The sequence below is a fragment of the Colletotrichum navitas genome, assembly GCF_030913465.1.
Source record: "Colletotrichum navitas strain CBS 125086 chromosome Unknown LY79scaffold_25, whole genome shotgun sequence".
In the NCBI taxonomy this organism is placed as follows: domain Eukaryota; kingdom Fungi; phylum Ascomycota; class Sordariomycetes; order Glomerellales; family Glomerellaceae; genus Colletotrichum; species Colletotrichum navitas.
Window position 1 is genome coordinate 113,332 of NW_026850571.1, and position 17,566 is coordinate 130,897.

General features: G+C 42.7%; 5 protein-coding genes across 5 annotated transcripts; 4 read left to right on the forward strand and 1 right to left on the reverse strand.

The window, feature by feature from the left end:
* Positions 1 to 1,667: 1,667 nt before the first annotated feature.
* LY79DRAFT_514456 (uncharacterized protein) lies at positions 1,668 to 2,096 on the forward strand (the record flags this gene model as incomplete). The annotated part of the gene is made up of 1 exon (XM_060554612.1): positions 1,668 to 2,096. The coding sequence occupies one exon, from the start codon at positions 1,668 to 1,670 to the stop codon at positions 2,094 to 2,096; it is 429 nt and encodes a 142-aa protein (XP_060414730.1).
* Positions 1,980 to 3,735, forward strand: LY79DRAFT_178818 (amino acid permease). Its single transcript, XM_060551285.1, has 4 exons — positions 1,980 to 2,433; positions 2,510 to 2,709; positions 2,779 to 3,356; positions 3,414 to 3,735. Exons 1-4 carry the CDS (start codon positions 2,173 to 2,175, stop codon positions 3,593 to 3,595), a joined length of 1,221 nt encoding a protein of 406 aa, XP_060414731.1. The 5' UTR covers positions 1,980 to 2,172; the 3' UTR covers positions 3,596 to 3,735.
* Positions 3,736 to 5,041: 1,306 nt separating this feature from the next.
* Positions 5,042 to 5,560, reverse strand: LY79DRAFT_579272 (uncharacterized protein; the record flags this gene model as incomplete). The annotated part of the gene is made up of 1 exon (XM_060560013.1): positions 5,042 to 5,560. The coding sequence occupies one exon, from the start codon at positions 5,558 to 5,560 to the stop codon at positions 5,042 to 5,044; it is 519 nt and encodes a 172-aa protein (XP_060414732.1).
* A 1,374-nt stretch (positions 5,561 to 6,934) lies between these two features.
* Positions 6,935 to 7,519, forward strand: LY79DRAFT_669272 (uncharacterized protein; the record flags this gene model as incomplete). Its single annotated transcript, XM_060563618.1, has 1 exon — positions 6,935 to 7,519. One exon carries the CDS (start codon positions 6,935 to 6,937, stop codon positions 7,517 to 7,519), a length of 585 nt encoding a protein of 194 aa, XP_060414733.1.
* Positions 7,520 to 9,673: 2,154 nt separating this feature from the next.
* On the forward strand, positions 9,674 to 10,726 carry LY79DRAFT_630979 (uncharacterized protein). Its single transcript, XM_060562172.1, has 3 exons — positions 9,674 to 9,906; positions 10,015 to 10,290; positions 10,373 to 10,726. Exons 1-3 carry the CDS (start codon positions 9,785 to 9,787, stop codon positions 10,503 to 10,505), a joined length of 531 nt encoding a protein of 176 aa, XP_060414734.1. The 5' UTR covers positions 9,674 to 9,784; the 3' UTR covers positions 10,506 to 10,726.
* The last annotated feature ends 6,840 nt before the right edge of the window (positions 10,727 to 17,566 follow it).

Consider the following 17,566-nt stretch of genomic DNA (forward strand, 5'->3'; position numbering starts at 1 on the left):
CAGCGATCGAAAGAATACGTCTCGGGATACCGTGGCATGCCGCTTGCCGAGAGGTTGCTGCTCGTTGATCGGCGCCCAATTCCAGTGTGGCGGACAGCGCGCATGCGAAAGAAGCCGCCAAGAACACGCGAAGAATCACACCCTCCGACAGCAGTTGGCTCCTCGCAACGAACAGCGGACGGATGATGAAAGACTACCTGGGTACTGTGTGGTCCAGTCAAGGCTCAAGCCTGTTTCCCCAGGCTAATCCAGATCGTGCGACGTACAGACGCGGACAAAGCTCCCAATGGCGCGTGGTTCCAAACGACCGATAATTGTTACCTGGCACCCTGGCAGGGAAAACAAATATGCAATAAGGGACAGGCCGTGCAGCCAAGCTAAAGCCAGAGTGAGAAAGGTATTGCCGACCTACGTTGGATCGGCGAATGATGAACTGGCCCCAACATGCTTCAGGCCTGCTGTCGATAGCGCAGGACAAATTACCGCAACCAGGGGGCCGTACACACGCTCTCTTACAGGTCGGACGAAGAGGCCGGTCTTGGCACTACGTCCAGTTTCGATACGGATACCAAAGCACATGCTTACCTTTCCAGCCCACTCTCGGCCGCTGATCGTGTCGCGTGCTGCCGCGGCGTTCTGCGTCGTCTTGTCACTACCACGCCGCAGGGCGACGTCGGCAAGCGAGAAGAGCCATCTTATCCGCGCTTGCTGGCCTGGCCTGGACTAGCTGGTGCTGTGCTCGGCAAGTCTTTATCAGCAGCGCAGGGTATGGACGGCAGAAGATTGCTGTGGCACCAGTCGAATCCACCGAGGACCCCGAGTCAGACAGGAGTCCGACAGAGAGAGGCTCGAGATAAACAGCAAGTTGAGGGAAGCCTGCGCTAAAACTCTGTCAACCCGCACCCACGCCCGACAGCAGCAGCTAGCCCACTGCATACGTAGTACGTCCAGATACAGGGAACGGCACTGATAGGACAAGACGTATGAACGCTGACGACAGGGGCCGAGATGGGGGGCAAAGGGCATGGACATGGGTATGGAGCGAAAGGGGGGGGGGGGGGGGGGGGGGGAGTGTCGAAGAGACATTTCAAGGTACTCTTTTGAGGAGGCCCCGCAGCCCACGTTCTCATCCAATGAGGTGGATGTCATTCTGGTCATCCCGGCGGACGCGAAACCAAACAGAACGAGAAGAAAGTTGGACGGACAGTGAGGACTGCCTCAACTCAATCGAGTCCTTCCCTGCCGCCTTCCAACTGCTTGTCTGGCTGTCTGTCTATGGCAGCCTGTCTGGTTTGTCTCTCAAATTTTGACCCTTGCCAGGTTTTTGCCTCTCTCTTTCTCTCTTTTTTGTTTTCCTGCTTTCTTTTAAATCCTGCATCTTCCCATTTCCTCGGCACTGGAATCCTTTAGTCGAATCACACACCAGGACGGTCCTCCTTCAGATTAAGCTTCCAGTCTTCCCCTGGCTTTCCAACGACACATAAGGCATTGCCGTCCCTATGTCACTTGGATTCGTCGTCTCATCATTTTAACCTTCGCCCCTCCCCCACTCCCTTCTGACGCTACTGTCGTCTTCAGGTCCCATTTTGACTTGAGACTTGCTCTTCGACAGACAGTCGGTAAAAGCCAACGACCACGAAGGGCTTTTCTTTATCAAGTACTCGATAATGGCGCAGGTGGTCTCTCAGGATCCCGGTGCTCGCGAGCACGATGCCGGCTTGGGCGTCAAGGGCGACATTAAGGATGGCTTCGCTACTCGCCCCTCCCGCTCGGACGATGGCGGCGCCGACAACATGCTGGAGCAGCTTGGCTACAAGCCCGAGCTTGAGCGCAGTCGTTCGACGCTGCAGGTCGCCTTTATGTCCTTCGTCCTCGCTTCCATTCCCTACGGTCTGGCCACAACCCTGGTCTACCCCTTGGCTGGCGGTGGTCCCGTAAACATCATTTGGGGTTGGCTCGGCGTGTCTTTGATCATCATTTGTGTCGCTGCTTCGCTTGGTGAAATCACCAGTGTCTACCCTACTGCCGGAGGTACTTACCGACTCTCCCTTGCCCGTCATGCCCGCCTTGCGGCGCCCGAACCGGTCCCGATATAAATCCTGGCTCGCTCCGGCGTGCCTCTGCCGGGCTCGACGCTGACTGTTGGAAACAGGTGTTTACTACCAGGCCTTCATGCTTGCCTCCCCCCAGTACCGCCGTGTGGCCAGTTGGATTTGCGGCTGGCTCTACGTTGTGGGGAACATTACCATCACTCTCGCCGTGAACTTTGGAACTGCCCTCTTCTTCGTTGCATGCATCAACGTTTTCGAGTCGGCGCCTGGTGTCGGCGTCCTCACCGGCGATCCGTACCAGGTGTTCCTCATCTTTCTGGGCCTGACTCTCCTCTGCAACGCGGTGTCCTCGCTCGGCAACAAGTGGCTTCCCCTGCTTGATGTAAGAATGACTTTCGGTTTCGTCTCCCGTGGGATAGTGTGAGAAATAGTGCTAAAACGTTTTTTGTATGACCTAGACCGCCGCCATCTTCTGGACCTTTGCTGGTCTGTTGGCCATTATTATTGCCATCCTCGTTGTCGCCAAGAACGGCCGCCATGACGCTGCGTACGTCTTCACGCACTTCGAAGCCAACTCGGGATGGACCCCTGGGTGGTCTTTCATGGTCGGTCTGCTCCACGCCGGATACGCCACTTCGTCCACCGGCATGGTTATCTCGTAAGCTTGGGCCCCAACGCAATGGATGGATCGAAGGATGTTTCACGGATGCTAACCCTGGCAATGCAGCATGTGCGAGGAAGTAAAGAAGCCCGCGACCCAGGTCCCTAAGGCGCTCGTCCTGACCGTCATCCTCAACACTGTGGCCGGCCTGCTTTTCCTCATCCCTATCGTCTTCGTTCTCCCGGACATCACCTACCTCATCAGCTTGGCCAACGGCCAGCCGGTTCCGGCCATCGTCAAGGACGCCATGGGCACCTCGGGCGGCGCCTTTGGGCTTCTCCTCCCGCTCATGGTTCTCGCCATCCTTTGCGGCATCGGCTGCACCACCGCTGCATCCCGGTGCACCTGGGCCTTCGCCCGTGATGGTGCCATTCCCGGTTCCCGTTGGTGGAAGGAGGTCCACCCCAAGCTGGACGTGCCTCTGAACGCCATGATGCTCAGCATGGCTATCCAGATCATCCTCGGCCTTATCTACTTCGGTTCCAGCGCGGCCTTCAACGCCTTTTCTGGTGTTGGCGTCATCTCTCTCACCGCCTCGTACGCCATGCCCATCGCCATCAGCCTCTTTGACGGCCGCAGCCACTTGATTGGAAGCCCCTTCAACCTGGGCAAGTTTGGTGTCGCTGCCAACGTCATTGCTCTCGGTAAGTGAAACCTGCGCGCCGTTTGCCTCTGATATCATAAAACTAACGCGCTGGCAGCTTGGTCCGCCCTCGCTATGCCTCTGTTCTGCATGCCTGTGTTCGTTCCCGTCACCGCCGCGACGGTAAACTACGCCCCCGCCGTATTTGTCGCCGCTTGCCTCATCTCTGGTGGATGGTACATCGCCTGGGGCAAGAAGAACTACGCCGGCCCCCCTACCCAGGGGGACGCTGCATTTTAAGCTCTCCCGCTCGCACAAAGACGCCCGAAGAAGCCTGCTACACCACATTGCTCTCAAAGGGCTGGAATGCCCTTGAGCTGTTCAGCTTCCCTCGGACTAGACTCATTCGGAGTATCAGCAAGAATTCAACATAGACGTACACACACGACTGCATGGGCCTTCCTTCACACTTGAAAACAGTGACACGAGTACCTCATGGCTTGTCTGTTATACAGGACGGCGCTCGCGGACCATGGGCGCATGTCGCAAGGCTTTCAAAAAAAAAAAAAAAAAAGAAAGGAAAGGGTGGAAGGCAGTTGTCCATAGAAATGATACCCCAGTGCTCAAATTTACTTGTTTGAAAAGATGCAATACTGTTGCTCATCACCAAGATTGACTGAAATATTGCTCCAGAACTGACACTGCCCAACCGATGTTCCGATGGAGCAGTTGAATCAATTTCCAGCAGCCTCAAATCCATCGCGCTAACTTTCTGCAGTGCATTAGGGCGGCCAGCCATTTCAATCCCCAATGTTGCCGGGAGAACCCCGTTGGAATAATGGGCAAGTGCAGCTTTGTCCTATATGATGGAGGGAGAGTCTTGCAACCCGGCATTGAACTCCGGCTCCCGTCGGCGGCCGGCTGCCTCAAACGGGGCGGGGATCGGGGTAAACGGAACTTGTCCGGTGGAGAGGCCAGGTTTTGTTTTTTGTTTTTTGTTTTATATTTTTCTTTTTCTTGTTTGACACGGCCGGTTCTGCAACTTCCACTCATCCTCGCACACACCTCAGCTGGCTTGGCCGAGTCCAACCGATCGAGGAAGACCCCTCCTTTCTTTCTTACGGCATCAAAGTCCCATGTGTCCACTCACACACATAGGGGGAGATGGACTGTGCTGGGCTTTGCTAAACGCCTTTTTCTTTCATTGTTTCTCTTTCCCTCTGTGTCTTACCACCCACAGGGCTTGTCCCTGGATAATCGGAGCTGAGGAACATAGATGTTGCAACTAGGACCCCCCTAGACGTGGCGATTCTGAAGGGGGGGGAGGGGGACGATGACGTCTTTCGTTGCCCTTGTGAAAGGGTTTTGTTTCTGGAGCATCATGCAATGGAAGCCGATCAACCTGCTCCGTAGGGCTGATGCGTCCACCCAGAGTGGTGGCCTGTCAGTACTCGGACAAGGGGCAAGGTGTTAGCGGAGGACGTGAGAAAGATCAATTCACCCAGATGGTAAGTAATAGCAGCCAGTAGAGTGGATCAGCAGCCCCTTTATCATCAGCAACACGCTGCTGTGTTCGGGTTAGCTGCTGGGCCCTAGGAAGTCTGGATTTTCAATCCGTTTTCGCGGTAATCAGCGAAACGGTGCGAAGCTACTGGCAGGATGCGGGAAAAGAGCACACAGCTCGTACGTCTCCCCGGGTGTTTTGTGAGCGGCCTTAAGTTGAAGCTGTAAGAGAGCTTGGCGGCCCTAGTCCCCGTCGGACCGCGCGTCCAGCTCTGGGCTGACTGGAATGCCGGACCGCTCGTCGATGATGCCCCCGGACGGCCTTGAGCGCGCACTGGCTCTCGAAGCGGTGGGTGAGAGGCAAGTTGTGCGTCGAGTAATGTTGTCGTCGTCGTCGTCGTCGTCGTCGTCGCGCATGTTGTTCCAGTCCTGAGGATGAGCTACAACAAGAAGAGGCTGACTAGCCTTGACACCCCGATTCTTGCAGATGCTGTTGTAGTTACCATTGAGCATTCTTGGGGCATAGACATCAACGGATTTTGCAAATCCCTCCCAGATGGGGAGGTTGTCAGTGACAGAAGCCCCATACATCATGCCCTCGGTGTCTCTAAGGGCAACAGTTGCCACAAGAGGGTAGACACCCTTGACGATTCTGGCCAGTGTCTCGACGTGATCAGCCAAGTGATGAATGGTGAAGATCTCCTCTGCGCGGTCCAGGTTTGATTCAAACATTTCCCAATCGTATCCTTTATTGCTGGTCATCAGGGAGCCAGCTTGCTTGAGATAGTCGACAAATGCCTAGGGCACATCTGCCCCAAAGGCTGCGTTTGCAGCTGTTGAGCAGTCTCGGAAATCCTTGCTGAGATCAATCTGGCCCCCAATTTGGACCATCAAAATGGTCTGTTGGTTTTCATCGCTCTGGCTGATGTGCTCCCAGACCTCCCAGGTGACAGCGATGAAAGCTGTGTTGGCTCTTGTTGCCTTCACCTTCTGTCAGATGTTGGCGTTGGCCATGTAAGCGGCTGAAGTGGTGGACGAAGACGTGTCTCGTCGCCAAGAATGAGGAAGAGTTTTCCATCAACAGCCAGATGAGAAGATGATCCAGCTTTGCGGAGGAAGGGGAGAGCCACGTGGGTGTCGGTGGACAAGAAGGCCTCGATTATTGGCGTTTTTGAGATGAGGTAATCTAGGTGACATCAGTGAGCAATGACGATGCCGGATGATGGATAAAGGGAAAATGAAGTACTGAGAAGTGAGATTTGCGCGCTGATGAGGTATTTCCCGAGACTATCGATAAAGTCTGCTGGCGGAACCCGAGCTGATGATTGGATCGTTGAGTGCCGGATGCGACGATGAAGTGAGTTGAACGGAGGCCAGATAAAGCGATGGAATTGCCTTGACTTCAGAACGAATTATCGAGTCTGAAGTCTTCGTTTCTTGTATGGATAGAGACGAGGAATCAGATGCCCGTTGGTAGAGGTAAGCAGACGAAGACGACTCATGTATGAAGAAGTGTGGTTCATCCTGCCAGTGGAACAACGCGATGATGAGGAATCCGGGAAAGTAACACGGAGTCTGAAGGAAGCGAAAAGGATGAATATCGACGAAGGGAGATGGTAAGAGTTCATACCTCTGGTCCTTGTGGATAAGAAGAGAAGTATTGTGCCCCAAAAGACGAGAAGATGAATGGAGAAGTTGAAAGTCCAGGTCAAGCAAGGGAAGACCCGCCAAAAGGAGGAAAAGTCACAGCATGTAATGTAGACCAGGTGAAGTTGTTGCGTATTCAGGTTTACGTGAGTTGGGATGAAATACAGAAGTACATACCGACAACCCATCCGGCCACACACACCTGCTAACTCCTGATTCTCCAGGCCGTTCCTGCCTTGGTTTCTCTTGCCGATTTGTCGTTGGTTTTTTTTTATTTACGAGGTCTCACCTCTAACCTCGCAAAGTCAAGTGCATTTCTTCAAAACTACCGCAACCACATCACAACAGCAGCAACAACAAGAGCAACGTCAAAGCGCTTATCGCAAGAATACCAATCGAATCGATAATAATCTGAAGGTATGTTTTCATCTGGGTTTCTGAAAGCCATCAGACTGAGTCATCCTGACTTCTTTGGTGCAGAACACCATCATGACTATCCCAAGCACCGACTACAAGGCCTACGACGCCCTCACCCTCCAGCATGCCTTGAATGCTGGTGAGAGTGCTGCAGCACTCAAGAAGACAGTTCAAGAGCTCCAGCGAATTATGAGAGGCCAGATCCGCGATATCGCCCGCAGCACTGGCGAGGTGGCCAACGCTGCAGCCAAGGCCGAGCAGGCAAGAGAGCTGGCTCTCCAGGAAGAGCTCAAAGCTGTCGAAGCTCAGTCAGAGAAAGGCGAGAACAATGCTGCACAGGCTATGATGATGGCTGAAGCCAACAACGAGAAAGCCGTGGCATTTGCTGCCCGCGACCTGGCCACTGCTAGCTCCGGCAACGTCAACCAGCAGCATCAGCCGGCTGCCTCTCAGGGTCACCGTCGCCGCCACCGCCGCCCCCATGACCCTAACCGCATTCCCAAGAGTGGCTACACGCTTCAATGCATCCGTTGTGGCGTCCGACGTAGCCGCAATGATGAGGTTCGCCGTCACCTCCGCAAGGAACACTACCCAACTCTCTTCCCAGGCCTTACCCGCGACGCCCTCTTGGCGCAAGCAAGACTGGACGCTCCTTAGTCTCCTCAACAGAAAACAGCTATCCCTCATCTCCTCATAAAGCAACGTCAATCGGTCATCGACATGCAGTCAATATTGGGTGTGACAGGAGGAATGGAGTGGGATTGGGCTGTAACCTTTGTACTTGCTCCTCTCTCTGCAAGAGTCAACTTCAATGGTGTTGAAGCAGAATCAGCAACAGCTTTGTGAACGGCGTTCTTTGTAATCTTGGCACAAGATACCATGGAAAGCCCGAATAGATTGATTCACAAAGTCATTGAGCAAAATCCCCAAATGTGCTCACGTGCGAATGAAGTGCACAAATAGTGTACATGGTACTGTTGCTTTATTCAAGCAACACCGTATTTGGTTAACCAGGCGTAATCAGCCATCTTTGTTCAGGCTATGAAAGAAGATAGATCTTGAACTTTCTCCCGCACCTTTCACTGCCTCTCGTCATGAATATTAACTAACAACTCGACATGTGATCCATACCTGTTGGACTTAGAGAGAACTCATCTTCATTGAAGAAAATGATGGTCGAGAAATACCCAATCTGAATCCTGGCCCTGAGAGAGGCCTCACTAAAAATATGCTCTTAGGCAAATCTATGAAGAAGTACATTGCATCTACCAATGACTGTCATCCTCTGATCCTCTAGCGTACCTTTCGACGCTGAGCTGGTCTGACGGCCTGAAATGGACCACTGGCTACTGTGTATCAGCATCAACGGCACCGGCGTCTTACCAACATGGACACAAGCGTGACAAATCAAATCACCATTGCTACTAGAGTCTTACTGCTATTCCATCTAGTCCTGAACCTAAAGGGCGTAGCGTGTCTCGGTCTGAGTTGTCACGCTCAGATCCTCACGTCCGTTCTAGTGCCACCAGGGTACCGCTAAATGGGAAATCGTACGAAACGTTTTATCTCTTCGGCTTGCTACCACTGCATCATATCTTGAAGCAAGACAAACGTAGACGAACTGCAGTTGGGGGCGAGTTATGCAAACAAGAGCCCCGGTTTTAGTGAAGCGAACCCCAACATTATGCAAGCCCAGAACAATCCGACGAATCGCTGAAGTTGCCCTTTCTGTCAAACAGAACCACCCGGTATCCGCAACGTCGAGTCATTTCCAGATTCTGGCAGCGTCGTGCAACGGCCCCTGAAGCAGGATTTTCCATTATTGTGGTGGGGTTACGTGGCTCCCGGGAGCCTTATACCGCTGCGTCTTATATTGCGGATCAATTCTTTGGTATCGCCTACCCCACTCCGTGGGCTGAGCCAAATTCTGTATATAACCTGATAACGATTAAAATCATCGGGCTTGGGATCAGAACTGCAGCAAGCCTCGTAACTGAGAGCCTTGGCGGTGGCCGTTTGACAACGGGTTTTTGGTAAAGCACTCAATATATCAGGAGAAGACGGATGCCAATGATAGACTCTTAAGTCGAGGCTAAGGTTGATAGACTAGATAACTAGCTACGATATCCGTCCACGTGTACGTTTGATTACCTTACAGTGGGTAGCGCTTAGCGAAAGGTGGAGATTCTTCAAGCCATGGATTTTAGCGTCGATTATATGTGATATAAATGATGGTGACTTGATCAATGACTCGTTACTGCGTGTGATAAAACTTGTGGGACACTCACTTACGGCACAGGGCAAAGGGTCATGAGTCCAGGGTAGAATAGTAAGATGTGATGAGGGCACCAATCCAATCGTTCGTCCGAATGGCTTGCAACGTTAGTTCCAGAGAGGTTGTTGCTGTATATAGCCACAAAAGCCCGAGGCGTCCGGGAAGATCAAGACCGCGTGGTATACATAGAAAGTAGCCCGTACGAGGAAGGACTAATGCGGATGTCTCCATCATGATCGTCAGGGTGGTGCCAAGGGTATCATTGTTATGCAGTCGCTTGTGTAGTCTCTCGCAAAGTACCAGTACAAGCCGTTTCCTCGTAAGGTTGATAGGTACACCGTATTCATCATCTACACTATCTAGACACACTATTCGTTGACAGGGCGTCATCCCAGCGGGAGAAAACCGCCCTTGTATCATGCCGCTTTAGACTGAGTAGTCGACCTGCTCAGGTGGGTGCTTGTAGTTTCCCCCTGCTCAGAATCCTGTTTTCGTCTCGTATACGAGCCACTGTTTACTTGCATAGCCAATTTCGTCCGGGTTATAAATACTGTTGATTGCGGTCCCTTGTGGGTAAAGCTCGATCCGCGATCCTTAGCCCATTTCACCACTTACCCTCCTCAAGATCGCCTCAGCCTTACGTTACAATGAAAGCCTCCACGGTTGTCTTCCCGCTCACCATGCTCCTGGGTAGCGCCCTGGGTGTGGATATGAGCAAATATGAACCTGAAGCAGGCGTTGAAGCTTCGTTCAAGCCGTTTCTCCAAGCGTGAGTTCCACTTCAACCTCCATACGCCTTCAAGACCTGAGCCAGAACATCTGCCTCAAGGACGCCCGGCTGGACGTAGGAAGCTAACAAAGAGACTTGCAATCATAGTCTGTATGCGTCTGCAGAAGACTACAAGTCCACTGACACGTTCACGGACTTTTTCGTTCCTGAGACGGGCCGTCTTATCGTGGTCGAAAACAAAGCCGAGGGAGCTGCAGCCATTGTCCAACTCAAGCAGGCGCTGCTCCCCACGACTGGCACCAAGCACTGGAACCACCTGCCCAACATCACCTCAGTGGTCTCTGAGACTACTACTGAGAAGACATACAACGTGTTCGGTGTCATTCAGTCGAGATTCGATGGTGGCAACTGTTCAGCCGCATAGTAAGAACACCCCGCACACACATCATAAAGTGAACCGCAAGACTTTCTCGGGTAACTAACAACATTTTTTCAACGTAAACAGCTACTCTAGCCGCTTCACTATTCTGAAAGACAGCCAGGGCAACGTTCGTAACCAGCCCCATAGTGGTAGCCTCGTGGCGTACGATGATTACGTCGTGAACCCTACCCATTCGCCGACAGATATTCCGTGCTGAGTGGAGAAAGAGCCCTATCAGCTGGGCACTTGAACGCATAGAGAAAGTGCGCAACCCCTTTATAAGACGGCATTCTATATATTCTGCATAGAAAGAGTCTTGAGGCTGCAAAAACTTATGCTGGATGATAATTCCTACCGATATTGCTCCTTGCGCCACAAGAGATTAGAAATCAATCTGTTGCGATGTTGACCATCGCGGATAAATATCGGAGTTATCGGGTTAACCCCGATGACTCATCGCCGGCGAATCCTCGGATATTTGGCCATAGATTCTCCGAGGATTTGTGGGCAATAAGTTAGTTATTTAACTAACTAACCTACAATAATTATCCTTCTTTTCTTTATATATAATAGAGAACTATAGTTACCCTTATTATTTGTTAATTACTACTAATATGTACAGTTAACTGTATTAACTTATCCCTTGGTGTTACTAACACTAATTAGTGGTTAACTTTACTGTTAACTATATAGGTTAACTTTACTGTCTAAACTATAGATTAGTAAGGACTATAAGAAGAGGTAATTATTACTAGTTAATTATTTATATACCTAGAGTAGGCAAGTACTAAAAAACGCCTCTATAAATACCCTTACTGTAATAGTTTATGCTAATTACCTATTATAATAGGTTAATTAATGGATCTATAACTAGTCCCCTTGACTAGTAGAAACCCTGTTAATTTACGTTTATTATGTAAGCTTTGTTGCCTTTAGAGAAGTGCTCTTGACTATAAAAAACCCTTTACTTTATGTACTTATGGCTAACTAGTAATTATTTACTATATCCTATTTGTTATAAGCTCTTTAGCTTACTAACTTTTTTTTCCTATATATATACTTCTTTTGCTAACTAACAGCGTTAATAAGTTACTAATGTAATAGCTTATTATTTCTCCTCCTTTTGCTAACTAATAGTGTTAATAAGTAGCTAATATAATAGCCTATTGTTTTTTTCTAAGTTATTTACCTATAAGAGTATGTTTTTCTCTAACTGTCTATACTACTAGTAGTAATCCCTCTAATAAATGTATACGCCTTCTAGTCTACTAGAAGAAATACCTATGTTTAAGAGGTTATTAGGCTAACAGAGGGCAATAGTAAATAACACTGCGCCTATAAGCAAAAGACCTAAGCTAAGATAAGTAAGTATAATAAGCTTATAAGTAAGTAAGGCTTATAAGCTACTGCCTTATTACCTATAAGGCAACAAGAAGAGGTTTATAGTAAGTATAATATACTACCTAATGTAAGGCAGTAAGTAGTAGTAATTAATAATATCTTTACTATACCTACTAACCTTATATAGTATATTCTCCTGTAGTAATAAGAAAAGGACTATATTAAGAAGTTACTAACTAACCTTATAAGTAAGTAATAAGCTTTTGCGCTTAACACTATTGCTATGTTTTATATTAGTAGTTATAAGTACTATAACTATATTAGTAGTAAATTACTCTACTATACCTATAAGGATTTTAGTAAATAGTCTATAAATAACTTTAAGGTAATTAACTAGAAGGTCCTTATAAGCCTATGTAACTTCCTTATTAACTATAGTGTATAGGTTAACTATAGTAAACACCTATTAATTACCTAATGTGTGTTTAATACTTTATAATAGGAGGAAGGCGCCTACTAGACTAATAAGATAATTACTATTATTAAAAGATTATCTTATAACTTTAAACTATACCTTAAAGACCTTTACTTTATTAAGAATATCTAAGGTTATAATATAATCCTATATAGTAAAAAACTAGCTAAAGTATACCTATTACTAGTAGTTACCTATTAGACCTTTTATAATAACTTAACCTTTACTTTACTACTGCCTTTATTAACGCTAAAACCCTATATAATAGCTAAAATCTATAGCCTATGTATAATAACTACTGTGCTACTGTAGAAGCTTTTATTAACTATAGTAACGTTAATAGCAACATTAGGACTAACACTAAAGTAAATAAGTAACCTTATAAAGATATACTTTAATAACTAGGCTATAAAGTATACTAGCAGCTAGTATAAGACTATTAACTTAAAATTACTGTTATTTTATAACCTTTGTATCTAAGTAGGTATAACGTAAGACTACTATAGAGCAGTAATTTAAGTAATACTTTAAGGTAAACTATAAGAGTATTATATCTTTACCCTCTACTAATAGGCAGGTAATTTTAATACCTTAATAGTAAAGCTTAAAGAATAATTTAAAGGTAATAAGGTATACTTAGCCTATATTACTAAGCTTTACTATATATTGTTTAACTTAGTTATTTATAAAAACTATAGTAAGAATAAGCTTAAGATCCTTAAGTTACTTATTAAAAGGGTTACTAAGCTAGTTAAGGTAACTACTTATAATAGCCTACTAAAGGATAAGGATTATTATAAGTGCCTTATTACTTGTTGCTATAGTATACCTAAGTGCACTATAGCCCTCCTTAACCTACTAGCTATATTTTATAGCCTCTGTGTATAACTACATAATAGAGTAGTAAATACTTTACTTTACTATAAGCTACCTATGTAATACCCTATAGATAAATCTACTGCAGAGGATAAGTAGTTTTAGGTTAACTATAAGTATAATAGTAGCTATAATAATTACGCTAATCTATAGTAAATATAAGGTTCTTTATAGAGTAACTACTATAGTAAAAACTAGTGTAGTAATAAATTAACTAAGAAGTGCTTTATCTATAGTAAGCCTAGTTGTTAGTTAACTAAATATACTAAAGAAGAGCAGTAATCCTTGTTTAACTAGTATAAAAGTACTTACTTTATATAAGCTTTACTAACTACCTTTAACTACTTTCTTTTTAACTATAAAGGTTATAATATAAGTTATCTTTAAGAAGCAAGTAATAGTAAAAAATAACCTACTAGTAATAATAATAACTATATAGATATAGTGTTCTTTATATCTACTACCTTCTTTATATAACTGTTAATTAATAGCCTAACTATGTTCTCTAAGTTATATAACTAGGTAACTAGCTATATACTTATCTATAAGAACTTACTAAAGGAGCTATTACTTAGTAAGACTATAAAAACTAATAAGATATTTATACTTAATAAGCGCTATTTAGTAATAACTTTTTATAGTATTATACCTAACACTAGTGTAGCTAAGAAATTAACTACTAGTTATAAGTAATACCTTGCCCTTTAGTACTACTTAGGCAAAAAGATACCTATAGATACTGCCTAAGTAGTAAAGTAAGTATTTACTTTAGTAGTAGTAATTACTTTAAATCCCTAAGGGGTAATTAATGTACTTATACTACTTAGTAACCTTGTTTTTTATATAATAACTACTAATACTCTATTTCTCTTTTACTTAAAGGATATAGACTATTATAGTATAAAATTTAATAACCTTGCTAACTAGCTAATCTAAAGTAATAATATTGTACTTATTGTTTACTAATTTAGTTACCTGTAGATACTTTTATAACTACTAGAGAAGAGTATTACTAGGTAATACCTAATAGACAGTAAATTACACTAAATCTACTAGTAATTTAGCTACCTAACTATTTAGTAACTTTATAAGTTACTTAAATATACTAAAGAAAACACCTCTCTGTTGTTAATTAAAGCTATTAATAAGTACTACTGCTACTACTAATTATACTCTAAAGCCCCTAGTTACTTTAAGTTTATATTATATAATAATAATAAGTTTAACTATAAGATCCTTGTTAATATAATATATCTTAATAGTAATAAACTAGTACTTTATATAGTTAATATAGTAATAGTGTTTAATATAGTAAGATTCTTGTAATCTATTACTGTAAAGTATATATAAGAAGTACTATAGATATACTAGATTAATATATATCTTAGCCTACCTAATTAGATAATAACTAACGCTAGCCTAAATTTTTACTCTAGTAAGTTTAAATACGCTGCCTATAGGTTATCTATTAAAGTAAAGAAAATACCTATTAAAGCTTATTATAGTATTAGTAAAGTTAAGTGCTATTATATACCCCTTTACTATGCCTATAAGATTATTTATAAAGAAATTAACACTAAACCTAAAGTTACTCTTTAACTTACTATTAAAATAATTAATAATACTACTAGCCTAGATAGCCTTGTCCTAACTCTTCTTGTTTTTAGTATATACTTTTAAATAACTAATAAGTTACTACTTACTATAACTACTATATAGTGCGCTAAAGCTATTAAGAAAGTAATAAACATAGTACACTAGATCTATGTAAAGTAATAGCTATATAAAGCACTAATAATATACAATAGCCTAGATTTAACTAATACTGTTGCTTTACCCCTTTAATCCCTTGTCTATATATAGCGTAAGAAATATAGCTAATAGGGCCTATTTTACCTTATTACTAATAATAGCACTACTTATACTATTAATTTACTCTATAGCCTATATAACTTTAGGATCACTGTAGTAAAACTCTACTACACAGAGGAAGGTTAACTAGACCTCCCTGCGCTAGACAAGTACACTAACTACTCTACGCAAGCAGAAGATAGTCCTGTGCACACTGCGTAAGCGCAAGAAGACCCTGTAGAGATACCTAACGCTAAAGAAGAAGTGTATAATACTATTATTATTAATAATAAACTACTATAAAGACACTATAGTTGCCTATAAAAGAACCTAATACCTATGTTCTTTATAGAGATATACTCTACTATAACTATAGTGTTCTTAACTATAAAAGAGGAGGTAGACTATACACTTACTATTAAGCTACACAAGAAAGGGATTATTACTACACTTAGTAAACCCTTTAAAGAATCTAACAAGGCAAAGGTAAAAGCCCTTGTTAACTATAGTGTATTTTATATTATTACCTACAACAAGAAATCCTATAGTAATACCTATGTATTTAAATTATATATAGTCTATAAAGTAAAAAGTAAAAATAAATAGCCCTATAAGAAATTATAGCTTATTATCTAAGGCTATATAGATAATAGTAAAGAAATAATTCTTATATAGTTACTTACTATTTAGTAAATAGCTTAGTAATTAATACTTACCTTTGCCCCTTTGCTACTTTAACGTAGATTTCTCCTCTAGTTATATAATATTACCTAGGCGTATACTTAATTAGTAACACTATTAAATTATATTATTTTTGCCTACCTACCTACGTAAATTTACTATCTTTACTTAGTAAATATAATAATAATAGTAACTAAGCTATTATATAGTATTATAGAGGCAGAAACCTACTAGTAGGCAACTTATAACTACTATTATAGAGAGAATCTCTAGATAGATTTATTAACCTTTAACCTTTACTTATTAATATTATTACTTAATAATAGTAACTTTAGATTAATTAGTATATAAATAGATAATATAATTAGCCTTATAGACAGTAAATTCTCTATCTATAAAAAGAAGAAGCTTAAAAAGGCTACGTTTATAGTAAAACCTAAGTAGTTACTTATAGCTAATAACTTTATTACCTTTAACAGTAGCGTATTATCTATTACTGCTAATAGTAAGCTTACCTTTTGCTAGAAAGGCTAAGGCAAAAAGCTTTAACTTATTAATAAGAAATTACCTACTGCCTAGTAAGATTATATCTAGTAATATACCTATAGTGTGTATATTACTTCTATTTATTAACCTAAAGCCTACTTTAACTATTTAGTTACTGCCTAACACTAATTACCTATAGTAGAGAAAATTAAAGCTTTAAACTACTAAATTAAATAGTAAATTAATAACCTTAACTATAGCCTATAATTCTTACTAATTAACCTTATAACTACTAAGCTCTTTATATTTATTAATAGCTTATTTATAAATAACTATAACCTTACTTCCTAACTTAGCTTTATTATAGTCCTTACTAATAAATAAATTATTAAGTAACCTACTGCTAATAGTAAAAGCTTTAAATTAGCTAGTAATATTATTTACTTTAGCTTAATAAAGTACAAGAGAGTTATATATAGTGTACTTACCTCTAAGGTCTATAAGATAGTTGCTAGCGCTAATGTTGCCTACGCGATTAGTACTACTCTTGTAATAATTACTAACTGCCTTAAGCTACTATAAATACCTATAATACTCTACACTAACTTATACTTGCTTTATAAGTGCCTTATAAAACTTAGCACTATAAAGGAGAAGTGACTTATAATAAATATTATAGCCCTTTACTAGTTATATAAACGCTATAAGATTTTTAAGATACAGTAGATTTATAGTAGTAATAACCTAGTAGATAAACTTATAAAGTTATTACTAAATAATATATTAAAGAAGCTAGTTAATAATAGGTAGTTAAAGATATAGATAAATAGATAGGTTTCTTATATATAATAGGCTACATAAGTAAAGAGTATTAAATACTTTTTAGCTTCTTGTTTTTTATTACGTTTTTTAGCTGTTCTTTTAGATATAAATAATAGGGGATTTCTAGCACTATAGAAAGTTACTAGTGTTATAATGTTGACTATTGTAGATAAATATTAGAGTTATTAGGTTAACCCTAATGACTTATTGCTAGTAAATCCTTAGATATTTAGCTATAGATTCTCTAAGGATTTGTAGGTAATAAGTTAGTTATTTAACTAACTAACCTATAATAATTATCCTTCTTTTCTTTACGTATAATAGAGAACTATAGTTACCCCTATTATTTGTTAATTGCTACTGATACGTACGGTTAACTATATCAACCTATCCCTTAGTGTTACTAACATAATTAAATAGGTGTACAAGTGCTACCAAGTCTGATAGCAGACGCTTTATTTCCAAAATATATAGGCGACCCTCAGGAAGTCGGCTTAGATTTATTATGATTCCGAAGAAATATGACTAGTTTTCTGTCACGAGTTAGAGCACACAGCAGGGCATATGGGAATTGAGGTCTAAAAGGCTTGGGTTCTAAGTGAGTAGAAGTAATGAAAGTAGGTTCCTATATATAGGCAAGTGAATGTGAAACGTCACGTGCAACAGCACCTGACAGAGCTGTTACAGACGGTGGAAATACACGAGGTTATCGTGACATTTTCCGTGTACGGCGACGCTCGGGCCTC